The sequence below is a fragment of the Rhea americana genome, unplaced genomic scaffold, assembly GCF_003343005.1.
Source record: "Rhea americana isolate MKP2758 unplaced genomic scaffold, rheAme1 scaffold_284, whole genome shotgun sequence".
Classification (NCBI taxonomy): Eukaryota; Metazoa; Chordata; class Aves; order Rheiformes; family Rheidae; genus Rhea; species Rhea americana.
In genome coordinates, this window is record NW_028186406.1 from 455,466 (window position 1) to 474,804 (window position 19,339).

General features: G+C 49.3%; 1 protein-coding gene across 2 annotated transcripts in view; it reads right to left on the minus strand.

The window, feature by feature from the left end:
* SEPTIN11 (septin 11) overlaps nucleotides 1-19,339 on the minus strand; it is a 50,840-nt gene that overhangs the window by 16,082 nt on the left and 15,419 nt on the right. For both annotated transcript variants that reach the window (XM_085308834.1, XM_085308835.1), the window contains exons 2-4: nucleotides 7,620-7,734; nucleotides 4,331-4,526; nucleotides 1,852-2,038 (exon numbers count right to left, since the gene is read on the minus strand). In XM_085308834.1, coding sequence (XP_085164960.1) covers nucleotides 1,852-2,038; nucleotides 4,331-4,526; nucleotides 7,620-7,734 — 498 coding nt within the window. The remainder of the gene's footprint in view (nucleotides 1-1,851; nucleotides 2,039-4,330; nucleotides 4,527-7,619; nucleotides 7,735-19,339) is intronic.

The following is a 19,339-nucleotide window of genomic DNA, read 5'->3' on the forward strand; positions in this document are numbered from 1 at the left end:
TGTTCCAAAAAAGAAGGAAATTACCATCTAGATACTTCTCCTCTGAGCTGCAGCAGGATGATTGCTTGGACAATAGCTTCCCACAGGGGTTTGCCTGGGTGTTGTTACTGGGGGCACCTGGGCAGGCAGCTGGGCTGCTGCTACGCTGCTGGAAGCAGATGGTCCAAACTCAATCAGGCGACACACATGGTGGAGGCTGGGCATAACGGAGACCTGCTTCCTTCTCCTCAGTGCCCTCACATGCTCCCATGCTCTGCTGTACTGCAGGACTAGGATTGACTTGTTCCTGCACAGCTCTAAGACTATCATTAAGGGAAACAGCACGATGGGGTTAATACAAAGAATAAATTACTGCCTCTCTTCCCCAGACAAGGCTGTTTGCTATACTGGTGGCAAGATGGCAAACAACAGCACCGAAGAGCCAAGGGGAGACAGCAAGGCATCCTTGGTGGAGCTGAGTGGATCTAGGCACAGTGAGCACCATATGGGTACCTGCTTTGCTGAGAGAGAGCAAGAAAGCATGAGGAGGACTCTGCTTTCTCTCCTCTCTCATCCCACCATTTGGCCAATTTCTGCCTTGCTTTTCCCTAGCTCTCCCTTACAACAGCAGACAACACTACTAGTGAGGAAGATATTAATACTGATATGAAGAGGTTTTAATTACATTACTTGAAAATCCTTCTATATTACATCACTTAATTCTGTCCAGAGGATACCCCAGAGATATTAATCCACCACTGCTGAAAGAATGAAGACGAATGCCAATGAGCTCATTTGAGGTAAATCTTTAAAACCCTATTTTAATGTGAAGGGGAAGGGGATCGTTCCCTACCACCACATAAAGCCCAGTCAATAGGCCATTCCAGGAAATAAAGAACCACCGTCATCATGGATCCAAGAAGCCAAAGGCACAAGATGGACCAATCCAAACTGCTTAATCATGATGCAAAGAAGCACAGAGAAACCTCAGCTTAARTACTGTTATGTTTCACATTTGCACTTTAGTTATTTTCCCTAAAAGAAAAGGGATCAGGTCCTCTTGTAAATATCTAAGACTCCATGCTCTATACCAGGTTTCGTTCCTTTTCTTGTTCAAGAGGGTAATCGAGAAAATGCATGTAGAGTAACGCATTTGTTCAGATGCTTTCTGTTTATCAGATCTACATGGTTAGAGTAACACTCCATTTACCACAGAAGTTCACAGAAGTTGTGTCTAGCCAGATGCAGTCAGAGCACACAGACACAGCATTTTGAGTCCTTTTTCATTGATTAGTAAGATGACCTTAAGTGTTCTGGATGTACTTCTTCCCATCACACAYGCTCATCAAACCACGTTTTGCACTGAAACCTGATTAATTTCTCGGACAAAGGAGAGGAATCATGCCTTTCTCAGTGCTGGAACTAGCAGAGCTTAACTTTAATCTCTCATTCTTATTTATGGATCAAAATAGGAAAACACACTTCTCTTTCTACAACCAACCGATCTTTCGGTTCTGAATGAACCTGTCACTGAACTTTGCTGAGTTAACCCACAGCAAAGCAGTAAGAACTAGGATCTGCTACATCACCCTACCGAAGAGGGCATTTTCCACTCTCAAATTGCCACTTTACTGGATGGCTGTGGAACAAAGCAGCCAAACTTTTGAACCACGAAAGAGAGGACTGGAAAGATGAGAGTCCGAGCCAGACTGACCTATCCCAGCAGCTAGCCCAAGGCACTAAGGTTTTCACATCTTGCATCTGTAATTACCCTCTGTTAAAAACAGACAGCATTCTTCTGTGCAAATTTGGCTAAGTCTTTGGGAAATCAGGAAAGCACTAATTAGGTTATAACACTGGCACAGCAAGTACCTTACTGTCAAGCTTCTTCATAGTGACCAAGTCTAGGGACTTCAGCGAGTGTCCAGTCGGTGCAATGAAATACAGGCAGGCGTGAATCCTGGTGTCATGGTAATTGAACAGAGATCGCTTGATCTTCAACTCTTCTTGCAAGTAGGCTTCAAATTGTGCATCAATATATTCTACTATGGGCTTGTAGCTGAGGAGAAAAAAAAAAACAAAAAAAAAAACACAGAGCTGAGCAAGCCAGGGCATTTGTTGTTGGGATACTCCGAGAGCCTCATAACTGCCCTGAATGTTATAGGGACAACGATGGCCTTGGGACCTTCCCTCTGCAACCATACACAGATACTACCCTGGAGAACATATTTTGCAGTCACTCACACTTGTCCAAAAGCTTGTCTGTGACTTTAAAAAAAGGGACCAGGAAATTCACATGGAGATAAAAAGAACTTTTCAGAAATTAAGCCTGCAAACAAAGCTCAGCAAACACTGCACTGCTTAGGGTGTAYTTTGGGGGAACAGTTTTAGTGAGGACAAAAATGCTGACATGGTGTAATAGGCACTGATCCGACTAATCAATTGTAYTTCTGGAAGGAAAACTTCTGCAGCTCACAAAGCTCCACCATCCATAGTGAGCCCCTTGCGGGTGGCCCCCAGGGTCTCCAGCCAAAGGAAGCCCTCAGAGAACAGCATTGAGCCGAAGGCACCAAAACAGTATTGCCACTGCCTTGAGTGCTGGATTTATAGCTGCATCTATGTCTTCATTAAAAAGCAGCTGTGAGGAGGAAGTAGAAGGTCAGGAGTTTGCATGTCCTCATGAAACAGCTTGCCACCAGGCAGCCAACATGGCTTTTGATTGGCCTCTCCGCTCCAGCTGCCAGGGAAGATGTTTCAGCAGTCGCTCAAAACCCTGGGTGAAGCATACCAGACTTTTTTGTGATTTACTGAGTGAGAGGTGCAGCCCAAGGCAGTGGTGCTGCAGGAGGGCCACCTGCTTGGGGCAGGATGCCAGAGACCCATGAGAAATCACTGAGCACTGTTCACTAGCTCACAGGCACAGAGGGTATCAAGAAATCTTGTTAGGTGAGCTTGCAACACTGCCAGTTCCTTTGCCTTTGGAAATGCCATCTCTGRCCAGGAGATCTCAAAAACCTCAGATAAGAGACACACTGCAAGAAAAGCAAAGATCTACTCAGACTGGGTCAGGTCGGAGAAAGCCCTGTAAAAAGTAGACAGAAAAAGGACTGGGAGGACAAGCTGGGTGCACAAAGAAATGGCTCTGCTGTGGTGACAAGTGAGAAGTCCCCAGCTGTGCCAGGTCATAGCAGGACAAAAGCCATCCCTAAACCTTGCCACCTTGTGACCACCYTCTGTTTAACTGCAGGAGGGGGAAACTAGGGGCTTTGCTAGCGCCACTGCCAGCTCTTGCAGTCTGCCAAAGGAAGCAAATGCAAAGTGACCGGCAGTAAGGAGCCTCAGAGTGGCCCCACTCTGAGCACCTGCTCCTCTTCTGAGCAGCTTTTGTTCTTGCTGAAGAGCATATGGCAGCGCCTGATGCCTGAGCTCCCTTCAGCCAACACATGCGTCTCTTCACATCTGCTCTGCAGCAAGGAACAGCGCATTTGTTAGGAGCAGGAGGAGCAGAGCAGGGACAACAGATGTGTTTAGTATTTTGGTGTCAGCACAGAAAGTAGAAAAGACTTCCAAAAATAAAATCAAGTTATTAAGCTTGCATTATCAAAGAGTTTAGGCAAGTGTCTGTYTGTCCACCAACCGCCAGCTCTAGCGCCCTAATAGCATTTTGCCCAGTGAACACACTGCTAGCCAGTGTGCTCTCTCTTGGCCACGTGCAGGGAAGAGGGTCGCAAACAACTCCACAAGGAAAACTGGGATTACTGCAACAGGGAACATATGACTAACTGTAGGAAATGTGTTAATTAGCTTATTAGTTGTGATCACAAAATAACTGGTTTTAACACAAGAACAAAAGTCCATATGGACAGACAGAAGGGATTGTGTAGGCTGCCTAGAATACAAACTGCCCAGAATATTTACTTTATGCACACAGCAGGAAAATCAGCACCTAGGCTAAAGTCAAAGTCACCTGGACTTGAACATCATCAAAGGGTATGAGCAGGATCTATAATCCAAGTTCCAGCTCCCAAAAGGATAGCAATACAACTGCAATTTGAAGTCAGGTTCAGATATTTACATGTTTCCATTCTAGCAAAGACTTAAACTAACCTAGAGAGGGCAGAAACACAGTTCCAGTTCTGTAATCTTCTAGTTAATCTGTTTGTTCTTCACTTCAGCATCTCTTAATTTTTATCTGTCTCACAGGGCTAGCAACATTAGCTGCCATAYCAGCATCAGGAAGTGACCTCTAGGAGCGGTGGTGATCTACCCTGCTCCCATCATGAAGTCAAGCCCTTCTGACCTTGGAGCACGTCAGCRTAAGGGCTCCTTCTCTGTACAGAAATCAATTTACCTGTCATCTTTGTTAATCTGATCGCCAAATCCAACTGTGTCAACAATCGTCAACTTCAGACGGACATTACTCTCCTGGAGCTCGTAACTCCTGGCTTTCAATCTCACGCCAGGCTCGTTGTGAGTAGCGGGTTCGCTTTCAAACTTYGTGTTGAACAGTGTGTCCATCAACGTTGACTTGCCAATGCCAGTTTCACCTGAGTAGAAAAAAAAAAGCAGCATTAGGACCAGACAATCCCCTTTCCCCATCTCCATTCTCAGGCACATTTGTTAGGGCAAGGACATATTCCACTCTAGTAGCAAYAGAGCTAGGCTACGTGCATGTGGCTAAGCAAAATAATCCCTGTAGGAACAGATGTCTTACGAGACAGTCCCCATCTTTACCAATCCCCCAGGACTGAACTGGGAGCTTTGCAGCAGCAAAATGATGGCAGCACAGGCCCATTTCCTCTGCAGGTCACACAGTYGGGTCTCTGCAGCACGTGCTGCAGACAAACCCACACTGGGGACTGAGAATCCAAAGTGAGCCCCTGCTACATGATGGCCATTACTTTGACAGGCATCAAGAGAAACTAAAYGCTTCCAGTGCTAAAAGCCAGCAAAGGCAGGTGAAGAGCCCAACTGCTGCGCTGGGAGCTGCAAGAGAGACTCATGTCTTCTGTGGGCTGCACTTTCAAGGGAGATGCAGTGCAATCACAGTAAGGACACAGAACAGGGCATCACCAAAGATACAAAGCACCATTGATCTTAGGGACTCTTCATTATTTTGGGGAAGGAAAGGGGATAATTTCACTCACTCACGCACATACACACACACACAGCCTTTTACAGTAAAAAAAAACGTTACAATTCCCCATGGGAAGAGGCAGAAGTGGAAAAGATGGGCTGAGCCCTATAAGTCTCCCTAAAGTAAAGGTATTAAGCTGAAAAAAGGACATTAYAGCTTTAAGAACAGCAGATTAGGCAAAACGCAGAAAGTTAAAACATCTGAAATAGTTTTAAAAGTTGGTATTTATGCAGTGTGCTATTACAGGTTCACTAATCCCCAGTGTAATTAGTAACATGCATGAAAGCACTAGCCAAAATCTCATTTTTAAACCAAACTTTTCTTTGATCAACTCATGCTTTGCACACTCCTTGCCACATACCTCCACAAAAAACAATTTTTAAGTGTTACTATAAAAACAGGTTTTAGTTGCAGTGATTGTAATACTCAAATCTGYGAGAAAAAACACCATGAAGCCAGGGATGCTGCATCAGGGATGGCCCTCAAGGGTCTCTCTGGGATGTAGGCAGCTCTCCTGGGACGAAAATATGTCTCAAAATATGCAAACCCCCTGCTTAGAAGACCTTGGAAAGTCATGCAGTAACTGTATCCACAGATGCCACTACTCAGCAACTGCTTGTTGCTCTGTGTTACTCAAGAATTCATTTTGCTGGCTTTCACATTGAAAAGCTGACAGTTTTTGCGCTKGACTTGGGAAGGTAAGATATTATTTACAGTCCAGAAAAATAATCAACAGGAGATATACTTGGTACAGCATTCCTGGCCTAGGAAGTTACAGGATATAAAGAAAGCCTTTAAAAACAAAGAAATGTGTGTGGGTGAGGAGACAGCAGGCATAAGATGATAGCTTATGACATAGGCCCACATAGAGCATAACCCATGTGAAAAGATCAGTCCTGAACTGATAACAYGCTCTGCTCATCTCTGCAGCTACATTTCTCAGTGAGCTGCTAACGTGAATGCAGCCCTGTTGCACCAGATGGGCTTCGCAGCATTTCAGCCATACACACTACAGTTAAAAGCCTCACAGTGCCGTGCCAAACATAACTGCATCCTTTCTCAAAATGAAATTTTGGAAGTTTTTGTTTTTTTTTTTTGGGGGGGGGGGGCGCGGGGGAAGGGTTAAGGGAGGGGGGAATTTCTACTAGTTGGACAACCACAGCAATTTGTGTGAAATTTTAATTTGGGGCTAAGAAATAGCTGTTGAACACATTTTACAAGAGAAAAGAGAGCAAATTGCTATGCTAATGGAGGCAAATCAAGTCATGCTAGCAGAGGAATATTTACCGCAAGAGAAAAAGGCAATTAATTTATGCCATTTTGATCAAAGAACTGCTTGCTAATCGTGATGCTCCCTGCTGAATTTTAAATAGTTTCATGCTGTTAGGAGGGTCACGTGGTGGTTGGTAGCTTGAGTGTGCAGAAATACAAGCTATTCCCTTATCTCATCCTTAGACGCACAAACCTGTGGAGAAGAGTCTAGCTGGTTTGCCAGATTTTCATTTCAGATGGCTTAACCTGCACTGCAGGCAGAAATTCTATATGCCACAGAAAACCACAGTCTGAAGGTTGTATTTTTTTTCCCAGCTAATTAAGGCAGTTAATTAAAAGGGGTGCTATATTCTATTTAAATGAACACTGGATGGGGAGAAATGGTTCGTGGATCGGTATTCCAACCTAAGAGCAAAATTAAAACCTATTTTGTCCATTCACGGAGCCGCATCTCTGGGGACATCTTGAAGAGGTTCACTAACAGGTCATGCGGCTTCAGCATACGGCTCCCTGGGGCCAAGTAATGGATTTCTAACTGCCTGGCAGCCACTGAGAGTGCAAAGATGTCAGGTATCCCCTCATATTAAAACAAACAAACAAACAAACAAAAAAAACAGCTATCACCCCATATCTCAGCTCTGAATAATTCAGGAAAAGGAATGCAATAACTCAGGCTAGAAAACCAAGGAGCAGCACCCAGATTAAATGCAGCAGAGGACAGGTGACAGGCTTTGTTCTTAGTACATCATTTAGAGACTACAAATGGCACCACTTCCAAACAGAGAAACTACAGAGAGAGAGAGAGACACAGGCAGGTAAAGCCTTGAACGGACAGAGGTCAGTTTATTGAGAAACAGCCTCTGAGCCCAATCCAAAGAGAAGCAGATTCAAGCTAAGGTGTTTTTAAAAAATATAGTTCCCAAATCAGCTCAGTTTCTTTACAGGTAGACCTATGGGAGAGACAGGCTTCGGCAATCAAAAAAAGTAGATGTCCATCACCTAGAAATTGCAACATTTTGAATCCAGGGGCAAGTGGGAGGAAAGGAAAAGATGGATATTAGATTTTACCCTGGAGCAGCTAGGGAGGGAGGGGAAATTGTTAGCTCCCTGCCACTACGGTCGCTGCAGGCTCAGCTCTTCCCTCTGGGGCAGGGAGAAGGCTTTCTAGCTTGCGAACACGTGCGCACCCCTCGGCACAGGGACGCCCGCTCTGCAGCACGGGATGACTTACCSACGCAGAGGATGTTGAAGCAGAAGCCCTGTGACGTCGACTTGTTGACCAGCTGGTCGGGGAGGCTGTCGAAGCCCACATGGCCGGAGAGGGACAGGTTCCTAAGGTCATCATTCTGCAAAGCCAAGCAGAAAGGCATGTGACAGGGAAAGCAAACAGCAGCTCACACTGAATGCCCCTGCTGGGTAGCAGGGCTGTGCCTGGCCTTGGGAGGAAGTGCGGAACAACGCAGGAGTTTGCTGGAGACGAGAGCTTCCCCAAATCACATAGTCTGACCAGCACCCCCAAAGAGCGCGCCACGGAGCAACGCAGGTTGCAGTGCGGCCGAGGCTGCCACTCCAAAACCCAGCGCTCCTCATGGAAAGCAGTGCAAGCAAGTGGAGAGCCAAGCTTGCACTCTCCTTTGCTCGGTTTGCCAAACTCGCTTTATCCTCACAGCAGCTGGAGGGAAGCGGGACGCTCCTGCGCTTGCGATGCAATACTTCGCTACGGCCACAGCAGGACATTGCTTACGCTGCTTAGACAATGCCTCTAAAGCCAGCTAAATGCCTTTCTGGCTTTCCAGGGCCTTAGCTGGAAGGAAAACAAGCAYGTGCGTGTAGCTCTGCAGACGGCTTGCTTTACAACCAACCTCATCTGACATGAGGCGCGAAAGCAGAGCACTGTTCCCAGTCTTTTCCCCACAACTATCAATCCTGTCACGCTGCCCTTCTCTATTTCAGGAGAAAAAGAAGAAAGCAAGCAAGCAAGCACACACACCAATCAGGCCAGGCATGCCAGGCCCCCTTCACTCAGCCACCTTGGAGCCAGGAGTCACCCCCTGGACTGGCTCCCCTCCTTCAGGCTGCCCCGGGACTGGAGCTGGTAACGCTGAGGACCCAAGGCTGTTGTGTCAAGAGTAACGTGCTGGCACAGACCTCGTGGGAGGGAGGTTTGAACACCTCCAACACGATATGATACTAAGGAGTCTTCCACAACAGCTGTATGGCAATTTATATAGGAGCTTAGAGAAATAAGCCAGTTTGGTCATCTCCCCTGGCAAATCACAGCTGCACCAATGCCTCAAGCACGGATCAAAAAACCTTGCTGTGCCCAAAGTGGCTCCACCGTTATTTCATGCAATCTCTTTTCCATAACAGGTTTGTCCTCCCTGACTTAGGATAACAACTTTTCCCCAGTCCTGGACACTGCTAGCAGAGCCACTCCACAAAAGTTATACCTGCTCAGCTGAATTACAGTCATTGGTAACCTCAGCTTGGTTTAAAACAGCTTCTTTTCCATGAGGTTTGCAGGCTTTGGACCAAGCATAGAAAAAGATAGTCTCCAGTTGCCAAAATAAGAATCAAAGGCAGAGAAGGMCTTCTTGCTCTCTGTGCGATGGCCTCCTCAAAACGTGCAGCCCCGCTGAGCTGCTGTGAGACCACATGGTCGGTAACCTGTTATAAACTGCCAAGTCCCTCAGGAGCCTGCTCGATGCTGATGGAATTGCTAATGACTGCAGTGAGAAGGAAGCTATGCAGGATATTTAGAGAAAAAAAGGGGGGGGGAGAGAAATACTCTGAGAAAGTGCATAAAAGCAATTTTTTTTTTTAAAAAAAATCCAAGTCTGTACCATTACCACGTGTAAGAGCAGCAGGGCAGGCGCAAAGGGCTCTTTGCCATGCTGGCACATGGAGCTTGGCACTCATAATCAACATTTGAATTTTCTATTCTTTCGCATCCTAACCAGGCCTAACTGAAGGCTTAAGGCTAATACACCAGACTCTTCACCTCCACCCCTCCACGTACCGGAAAGGTATTCATCACCACAGCATGTAAGGAGGGCAAGGTAATTAAGGGATGACACCTTTCAGGTAAAAAATAAACAAATAAATAAAACAAYCCCCCAAAAGACCATCATCCCCATTTACCCATGATGGTGATTTTCCTGGAAAAGTCCCCGACAGCAGGAGACCCTTGGATTTATGCACGACATGAATGAGTTAAACTGAATATTTGTGATGCTAGTATTTTTAAAACATCAGTGGGTTTGGCTTTATGATTAACCAAAGGGAGCTCGGAGAATGTCCCCGAAAGCAATAGGTGCCTGTGACTCAAGCCCCACATAAAGTGGTGGGTGTTYAGCTTCTCTCAGCACAGCATCAGTATCTCTTTCCCTGAGATATTTTAGGAAAGCAAGTTATTTGCCTCATCACCAGTTACTCAGCAGGAACAGGAGTTAGAGTCATATCTTGCATCTGTGTCAGTTATTTTTTGCTGCACWGAGGTTTTTTATTATTATTCTTTTTCTGCAAGTGGCAAACATCAACAGTGGAAAAAAAATGAAAACAGCATCTCTACAATTTCCAACTCCAATAATTTGCACAAGCTGCGCCACGTAACGGGAGGCAGAAACGTAGCCCAAACACCGAACCCTTCAGGAAGGGCTCCGGGGCTGTCCCACCAGCTGCGGACACAGTGGCAGGCGGAGACAGCCCCTGTCCCTTTCCTGCAGCTCGGCCCGCGGCACAGGTCTGGGCGGGCAGACTGGAAGCCGCAGGACCTTCCACGAGGCTCTGCGGCCCCTTCTGCCGGGGCAATCTGCATCCACAGCAGCATGCAACGGCAACAGCTGAGGGGACCCCACCACCCTGAAGCCCCCAAAGCCCGCTCACAGGCATCCAGCTCTGCCCAGCTTAMCCCCCCCCTCCCCCCGAGTACATACCCCAGGGAAGCACTATCACGCAGACAACTTGAGACCGCTAACTGGATTAGTTCCGCTCCTCTCTCGCAATCGGGTCAGAACATTTTTGCCTTTACACTAGAATTAGGTGAAAGGCCCAGATACTTTCTCCACGATGAGTAGCACAAAGCTTCCCATGTGGCCAAAACTACTTCTGGATTTTTTTTTTTTTTTTTTTTTTTTTTTTTTTTGTTATTTTTTTTACTGATATCTATTTTTTTTTGCAGCTAGCAATTCGCCTGACCGCATTGAGTTGAGCTAATAAAACTGGAACTGCCCAGCGTCACTGCCATTCCTGGCCCTCAGGCAGCAGGAGCATGTGGCAAGGATTGAAACAGTTCAAAACTCAGAATAGCTCGTGGGCTCAGGTTTTATCAACATGGAAAGGAAACCTCTGCTGGAGAGCAACAAGTGCAACTGCTTAGTGTATAATTAGCAGAAAGGGAAAGTGATTCATGCATTCAGTCTGGCAAGACAGGAATGTTTTAAAAACAACAGGATGCTAAGTTAGATGGCTGCATTGCTCTGGCCACGAACTGCTGCAACAAGGAAAGAGCCAGCGGGTTAGCTTTTGGTCTCAGGAGAGCCATCCCAGTAGGAACTGGGTGCCTTCGCTTGCAGAGTGCTCAAAGGCTGACATACAGCMACAGTTCAGCTCAGCTCCTCTCTTTCCACCACCCCTCCTCCAGGTACACCCATGGGCCAAAACAACCCACGGGCTGTCACCCCCCAGGAACGCTGTCCAAAGGGATGCCTTGTTAACGCACCGACGGTTCAGCACGTATGGAAGCAGCAACCTCGGGCTCACATGGTAGAAGTCTGCTCATCAGGAACAAGAGTTTAAAGACATCAAGTGCAGTCCTTACACTCTCGCGCTGCAGGGCTTAGGACAGAGCCACTTCTGCTTTCCCGAGCCCCTGTGCTGTCAGAGGAACCCTTCCTCCCTCCCCACGCACCGCTTACACGAGTGGGAAGCCACTGCAAGCCTGCAGAGCTGTATGCTAACCCCTCAACAGCTGTAAAGTAACACATAAATACATATCTGTTTATTTGGACAAGATGTTGATCATTAAATTTCTCCGGAAAGTGACCTGCAGCCCATCCAAGAACTGACATTTCTTGRGTCAACAACAAGCTTTCAGATCCTATTACTCAGGCAAGGAAAGCAGAGACAAGCCTCCAGATTGAGAGGCACTGCTAGGACCAGGGCTCTACTACATCCTGTTACCAGAAAAAGATGGATTGCTGGGACCTCCATTCTCCAAAGTCTTAAGTGAATTCACCTTTAGCCTTGTGCTGATACAGAGAACTAGTGTTTTATTTACCAATAGAAAAAAAAAACTCGTAAAAAAAAAAAAAAAAAAAAAAAACGGGGCTCTGAGTTTGCAAGCCCTTTCAAGTCTACTTAAGATCTATCTTTCTTCACATGTAGCTCCTAAAGGTTTTACAAGTCAAGCAATGCTGTAACCCATGCTCAGTTGCTACCAGTGGGTTTGCCTGGATTCAGTTCAGTGAAGCTTCACAAAATTATTTGGCTGATGAGGCACGTGCAGGGAGAGAATCATCTCATTCTTTCTAAGCCACGGCGGCTTGGCAGAGCTAGCAGGAAAAAAAGGGGAAACACAAACTTATTTTCCTCCCTGGAGTCAGCAACAGTATGTCTGTGCGCAGACCGGGAGGTGGAAATAAAGGTGATCAGACACGTGCCACTCCTCCGGAGAGGGCACGAAGCAGAGCCATGCCCTCGTGCTCAGGCAGCTGGCTGATCTGCCATGAAGCAAACGACTCTCCTGCCACCTTCGGAGCAACCTTGCTCCCAGGAGGCTGCGCAGAGGCTCCAGGGAGACATCTGCATTTATTGCCCTGCTCTGCCCTCTGCTCTCCTCGCCCAAGTCCAAGCCACAGCAGCAGCTAGGCGTTTGGCCCAAGCAAGCTCCCAGCTGAGCCCGTTCTGCTTTAAGACCGCCAGCTAAGTCTTCCCCTTGATCCTCCTCTGTTCCCTGCTCCTGGCAGCTGAGGGTCACTTTCTCATGGCCTCCGAAGAGTTAAAGAAAACAAAAATGAGCCTCAAATTTAAGAAGAAAAAAAGCTGGTATGTAAAATATTGAGCTAAACCACAAATATGAAGCAAGTGTTTAGTTATTTGAGGCCACACGATCCAGAGGAGCCTTGAAGAAATTCTGAAGGCTTTTATTGTTGTCTGCATCTCAAGCCGGCTACATTTTTGCCTGCTTGCTAGGCATGCATCCCCCTGTTTCCAAAGAAATCTTAGGTGCTGGATCCAAAGCAAAGAACCTCAGGGTTACTTCAATCTGTCCCGGGACAGCAAGACAGCCCAGGGACAGCAGTGAGTGTGGAGATGAAGAACACTCAAGCGAGAACTGGATCTGTCATACCTTTTCCTGCATTAAGCCTAAAAGCCAGGGTCCCTGCCAGAGGGGCACAAAGAGCCAACCCCTAAACCAAAGCTAAGATCTCTGTTTAAGCTGCTTGAACTGACACCCACAAACCACCTTACTCTCCTCAAATAGATAAATGAGGGTTGGACCCTTAACTCTTGAGCAAACTCAGATATAATAATAAGGGACAAAACTTCTAACAGAGAAGTGATTCCTCTCCTTCCAGTAGCTGATGCACTCACACCAGAAGAAAACAGCCTGCAGCAATCAATCAGTTAATAAAGAAAGGAAGAACTGGTTTTTGTTAGGATAACCATCAGTGACACCCACAGAGGAGGGGGAGTTCCTGTCTCCATGCTTCTGCTGGCTGTCTGCAGACACGGGCAGATGTCTCTGCAAGCTACTTGATGTCTGGGAGGTCTTCTTTTGGGACAGTGAGAGCAGACCCTTTGCAAGGCCTACCACCCTGCTGCASATTCGTGTGTCACATAAGCCGTGAAGATTCACCAGAGAGGCAGGGCAGGCTGGATGGCTCATACCTCCCGCCCTGCCACCAGCCCACMGGGCGAGGGAGCGGCTCCTGGCCGAGGCTCCCCGCCCATCGCCCCGCAGGGCTGAGCTTCACTGATCCATCCTGCACTCCCTAAATAAAAGCTGGCACTGGCTGTAGCTGCCTAGCGGCGTACAGCTCCTTAACAGAGCACGCCTAATTTGCGAAGTCCCCTAGCCCAGCCCTCCAGCCAGGTCTGAAACACCGAGCAGAAAGCCAGGTCTCTCTCCTGCCAGCAACAGGCAAGACTAAGTGTTACGCCACTGCTGGCTCCGCTCTCAGGAACCATGGAGGTCCTGGGGAACTCAGAAAGGCTCTGAACATGCTGGTTTTTCCTTCTTAATCCTGAAGCATTAGGATARGGGAAAAAAAAAAGTTATCTGGTGGGAGGAAGGCAGGAAGCAATCTGGCCAACAAAGCCCCCAGGGGTGCAGCAGCCTGGGGGGGAAGCATGCTGCCCCTCCTCGCACAGCGGGCCACTCGGCGGTTACAGGAGTGTGTGTCTGGGGAAGCCGCAGGCCAGGAGAGGCTGCGGGCAAGGCAAACCAGGGGGTTAGCCAGGGCGGGGGGAGACGCCCTCTAGGCCGGGTCACCCTGGACACGCTAAGGTTAGCGCAGGCAACGTTCCCTGTCCAAGGTGGGTTACCGACACCTCCTCACGGAGACCCCTAATTCCTTCTTAGCCCAGCAAGCCCCCCCAAATCAGTCGCGGGATGACAGCGACGAGGCTACGGCACGGACGCAGGGTGCGGGAGTGAACAGACATGCACGGAGGGAAGGGCTTGAAGAGCAGGAGGGGAAAACCATCAACAGGCTCCTTGTGGCCACCTTTTCCAATGTGCTGGCCCAAACCAATACGGCTCCACACAGGGCCCCTGCATCAGCCAGCAGCAAAAACCTCCGTCCCCCTCGCCCGCATTCGGGAGCCRCGGCCCCGGCCACGCGGCAAGGACGCGCTCCCCGCGGCCAAGCGCCTCCACGGCGCGCTGGCAGGGAGGCCAGGGCGGCTGCGAGGCCCGGGAACTGCTTACATTGGCACGCAGCAACGACTCAGCAGGAGGATGGAGAAAAAGGATACAGTYGCGTTCCTCTGTGAAGAGGGAAGTCAGCAAAATCTGACAATTCAAGAGTGGCTGCAGGGAGTGGGAACGAACATTTATCTTCCAGGCAAAATGTTTGGCTAAAGGTCAGCGCAAGCTCAGAGCAGTAACAGTTCCATTTATGCCAAGAACTGACATAAAAGACATTTTCCTCTGTAGGTTTCCAAAAACCACAAACCTTTCTATTTGGAGTAAAAGTGACTAATGCCTCTAACAGCCCCTGATGTCACAAATTGCTAACCAGCAAAAAAGCTGGACTCCGGGCATGATAAGGACCATATGTGCATTCCAGCAAGACTTGTAAACTCGCAGAGGGGAGGAGGGAAAAGGAAGGGGGAGAGAGAGAGGAAGGGAAGGAGGGGGGGAGAAAAGAGACATAACGCGACAAACAAGAACGAAGACCATCCAAAGGCAGAGCTCAATGAGAACCAGATGCTCTTGGCTCCAGCCGGCCAGTGTCTCTACCGGCAGCAGGACAACTGCCTTTTTGAACTCCCGTGTGAAGCTGATGAAATAAAACCCCGGAGTTCCTGCTCAGGGCCAGGCTCCCCAGGCTGAAGCGCCCAACTACTCCTGTTCCAAAGCCGCCAGCAGTTCCTTACGATTTCTCTGCCTTTTTGTCCTGCGAGGTGCCCCACGAGTGAGGAAAGGTAAATACATCCCTTCCAGTGTCCCCGCTCAGCCGGGCGCAGCAGAGAGTTGCGGCGTCCTTCACGCCAGCCCCGACCCAGCAGCCCGCCAGCTGCTGCACGGCAGGGGAGCGAGTTTGTGACACCAGGCCAGTTTACACTAGCTGGAGAAGAGCATTATTGGGGGAAGACTGTGTTCTTGTTAGACTAGAGGACATTTAATCCTATTAGGATGAAAAACAACTCAGATTAGACAAGCAGAAGCTAACTGAGAGGTGGAAAGAAGGCTTCTTGTTATGCAGTCCTTGGAAACGCTGGGTTTTTTTGGTTTTTCCTCACCCTTCCGGCTACAAAGTCCCACATCATCACAGATACGAATTCCAGTCCAGCAAGACTGGGGGAGGGAGGGGGAACAGCAACCACCATCTCCATCTGTATTCCACTGTCATGCACTCAAAATAGCACTGTGAAACAGCTGCATCACAGGCTGTTAAACAAGCCGACGTAGTCTTAGCCGAGAGCCCTCCGCTGAAGGCCCGGAGCAGTGCGGGGCTCGCAGTGGGAGGACAGCGCGAGCCGCGGACCCGGCGAGCCCGGCAGCTATGCCGAGGCAGCAGCGGCTGGCAGGCAGCTCGCTGGGAGGGCGAGCTGGGGCACCGCCAGGCAGAGTCGACGGCAAACGTGGGAACGCAGCGCCTGACCCGCTGCCAAGTGCTCCTCCAACCCTCCCCGGGCTTCCACCGACTCCCGTTCAGCCCGGGGAGCGAACGCAACCCCAGGAAAACGCAGAGATTTCTAGAAAGGAAAGAGCTGCACAAGCAAGCTCTGTGAGCTGCTAACAAGGCAGCGTTGTTTCAGTACCTGAATCAAAGCAAGGGCAGCTTCAAGCATAAAAAGCAACAGCTTTCCTGCTAGGTTGGCAGAGCTGGGCTGCTTTGCAATCCCTTAGCCCCATGTTTTCTTTCCTGAAATCACAGCCCCACACCAAGGGCAGGTTTTGCGCCCGTTCAATGAGCTCCAGGACCAAACGATGCCCGTTACCGTGCCCAGGATAACTCACAAGCCCCAGGAAGGATTAACAGGACCTGAACTAACACCCTGTGCCCCCACTGCCTTGCTCACAGGCAGACTAGTGCCACAGCACGGTACCGCTCTGCACGCAGACACCAAAAAAAGCAGGCCCAGTCTCCAAGCAGGGCCCACAAGGCTGTCTATGAAAGGCACGCGGCTTCAGGCCATCTATCCAGCAGTCTGCTCAAGCCTGCACTGAGGAATTCAGACCTACCACAGCACCTCTCTTCATAGGAGACCAGGCTGACACCATCATGGTTTTCCCATTTACGTGACAAGCATACGGGAGCTTGTCTTGGGCTTGGAGTTGCAGAAGGGCCCAGAGGAAGCCGGGAAACGCGCTCCTCGGGAACTCCCTACCATGACTTTCACGGCCGTGGTGAGCRCTAGATCCACACCGCGGCCTCCCAGAGGAGTCTTGCTGGCCCAGCATTGCCAAGGAAGTCTCAATCCACTATCAGATCAGCTCTTTTTAAAGCCAGATGCTATTATGCACACACACACACGACAATTCGGGATATAAAAAGAGCAGGCCAGAAAACATTTCAGATTCAGATGAGCCCTGGTTTTGCCTCTTACCAGCAGTGTATGCGTTGAGTATAGTTGTGTAGAAGTGAGGCAGGGGAACACAGAACTGGAGCAAAACTGGAACAAAACTGGATTTGTACTTATTTGTGTTATGATCTAATTTCTAAGGAAAGGTGATTTCTGAGTGCTAAGTCACAGGCCTGGCGTGTGCTTCACACAAAAAAAAAGCCAGCGTGTTTAGCCCTTCATGGCACATCAAGCTCTTCTAGGGCACGAGAAATTCATTCATCATTAATGATAAAGGTCAGTAATCAAGGAAAATACAGGTTTACAAATAACAGTGTTGACCTCAGCGTGCAATTTTGTATTTTCATCAGGACTCAAAGCTGAATTAAGCTGAACCAAATCTGCATGAGAAGAAAAGGTCAAGGCTTACTGAATTACTAATGCTTCAAAACTGACTGCTTGTCAGCTAAGTTTGCAGACTTCGTGCAACAATATTCCCCACTCRCTTCCCGAGTGCCTTCACTGTCCTGCCGTTATCTAGGAGAGCCAATACAAAGATTTTTTATAAATACAACGCAGCTTCAAGAGCTGCTCCCCATTTTAGCTGAAATACTTCCTTCCCTCCTGCTGACTAATTCCAAATATTTGTGGGTGCCTTGAAAGACTGTACTTTGTCCTTCCAAAAACGTTAGTTGGGTGTGAGAGTTCTGCCAGAGGAAAGCAGCTCTCATCTAGGTGCGCGACGCAGTCCTGACACTGGTGTCGTCAGGAAGAGACGTGAGTACGAGGCCACGCTACACCAGGCGTTTCGCTGCGCGGATAGACTGCTACGGATACTTCGCATTTCTGGACTCGACGGACAGCGCAAGGCAGAACATTCCTCCCACGGCCAGGAATGTTCCCACAGCCATCTCCACACTCATCGCTCGCAACAGCGCTCGCTTTCCACTGCGGCCCTGGGGATCGTCCAAGCCCTGCAGAGCCTCTGGGCGGGACACCAGCAAACGCCCAACAGGCGCTCAGAAACGTCTGAGCTCCAGAAACGCATTGTAAAGGAGACAGCTAAACAAACATTCGCAGCACCAGAGGAAGGGATTAACTCTCTAGAAGCACGGGGATCCAAGGAGAGGCTTTACAGCTCTAGTTTATGGGTTGTAGCAATGACCAATCCTTTTCTACGGATCTAAACTAACCACCGTAAACACGCGGAGTCCCACTCTGCCTCACATCTATTTTTCTGCACTGGAGTTTACGTTGAGCTATTCTTCCACCAAAAAAAGTCTTCCTTGCATTCTAGCTCATCTCAACTTTAATTAAAAGCAATGCAAAGTGAAAGAACCACAAGTCCCCACCAGAGAAGCCACCAAGGCCCCTTTCCAGTGCCACCACACTCGCTTACACGCTACCTTTTTGTCCCCTCCAAACCGAGTCCTCAGCCTTCATCACCAGCAGACTGCAGTGACAGCCAGTTCCTGTGACAAGTTGTGGCCTACATACTGTTTTCTTGTTCAGGCAGGAGGTGCTGGCCACATACAGAGTCAGAGATGCTCTACCAAGCAGATCTCACCAAGAGGGAAGGGAAAGACTTGAAATYTGGCCAGAGGCAGCCCTGGCTGGCACTGACATAGGGAGAACATCAAGTTTCTCCCTGAGTCCCCCACCCCAGGCATCAGACCTCCGTGACTGCAGACAGCAAAGCCTGGGGACCATTGATTTCATTGCAAATTAACTCAGGAGGAGCTCAGGTCACCAAGCAAGTGAAGACAGCCCAAATGAAGCCAGCTACCTACCATCTGGAATAAGTCAGCTGCAATGAGGCTTTGCAGACACTACAGCCGAGGCGGAGAAACCATGTGCTGCCTCCCTTCCCCGCACGGCTACAGCGCAGGGGCTCCGGCAGCGCAGCCGACTGGCCTCAGCAAGAGGCTCCCGCAGCCCCGGCTGGTCTCAGCTCATGCTTCACCAGCTGCAGTCAGGCTACAAGGAAGCAGGTTTGCAGGCAAGACTGGACCCCCTGAAGGTGCCAGGAAAGGGGAGGCTTTTTGCATAGAAACCCCTCACAGGCCATTCAGAAAGCAGGCTGACAGCAACGCGGCCTCCTCCAGGCCCCTCCGAGTACCCTGGCCTCTGAGGGAGGCTCAAGCAGATGCCACCACTCTCGAGCAAGGGTAAGGCTTTCCCGCAGGGAAACAGGGCCCAGCCTTCCACAGGCAGGCAGCACTCGAATGCAGGGAGGGATGACACCTAACATTAGCCTTGCCTGACAAGTTTCTCTCCCAGGAACCTATTTTCCGAACACCTCAATTACTGCAGCAGGAATTCCTTGGGAATAAAACAGTTTCACTGGTGCAATTACAAATATACGGCAATGAGGCCATGCCGCAGCTCATGGGACGCACCAGGCTCCCAGGCTGTTCAAGCACAGCTTCCACCCGGGGGCTGGATCCTGGCGAGAGATGGCAAGTCTGTGCCGGTGCAGAGACATGGGGATGGAGGCACAACACCCTGCTGCTGGGAAGGCAGGCCAGCACTGGCCACTGGGTGCCTGCCACGGGCCCAGCCCAGGCACATGGCCATCACCCCTCTCCTCCGAGCCCCCGGCACTCCCTCACAAGCGCACACAGCACTTGCATGGCTCCTAGCCATATTTTGGCTTGCAGCTCTCATGCCCTCTGAGATGCTGGCTGAGCTGCCCCCTCCCCACCACCACCAGTC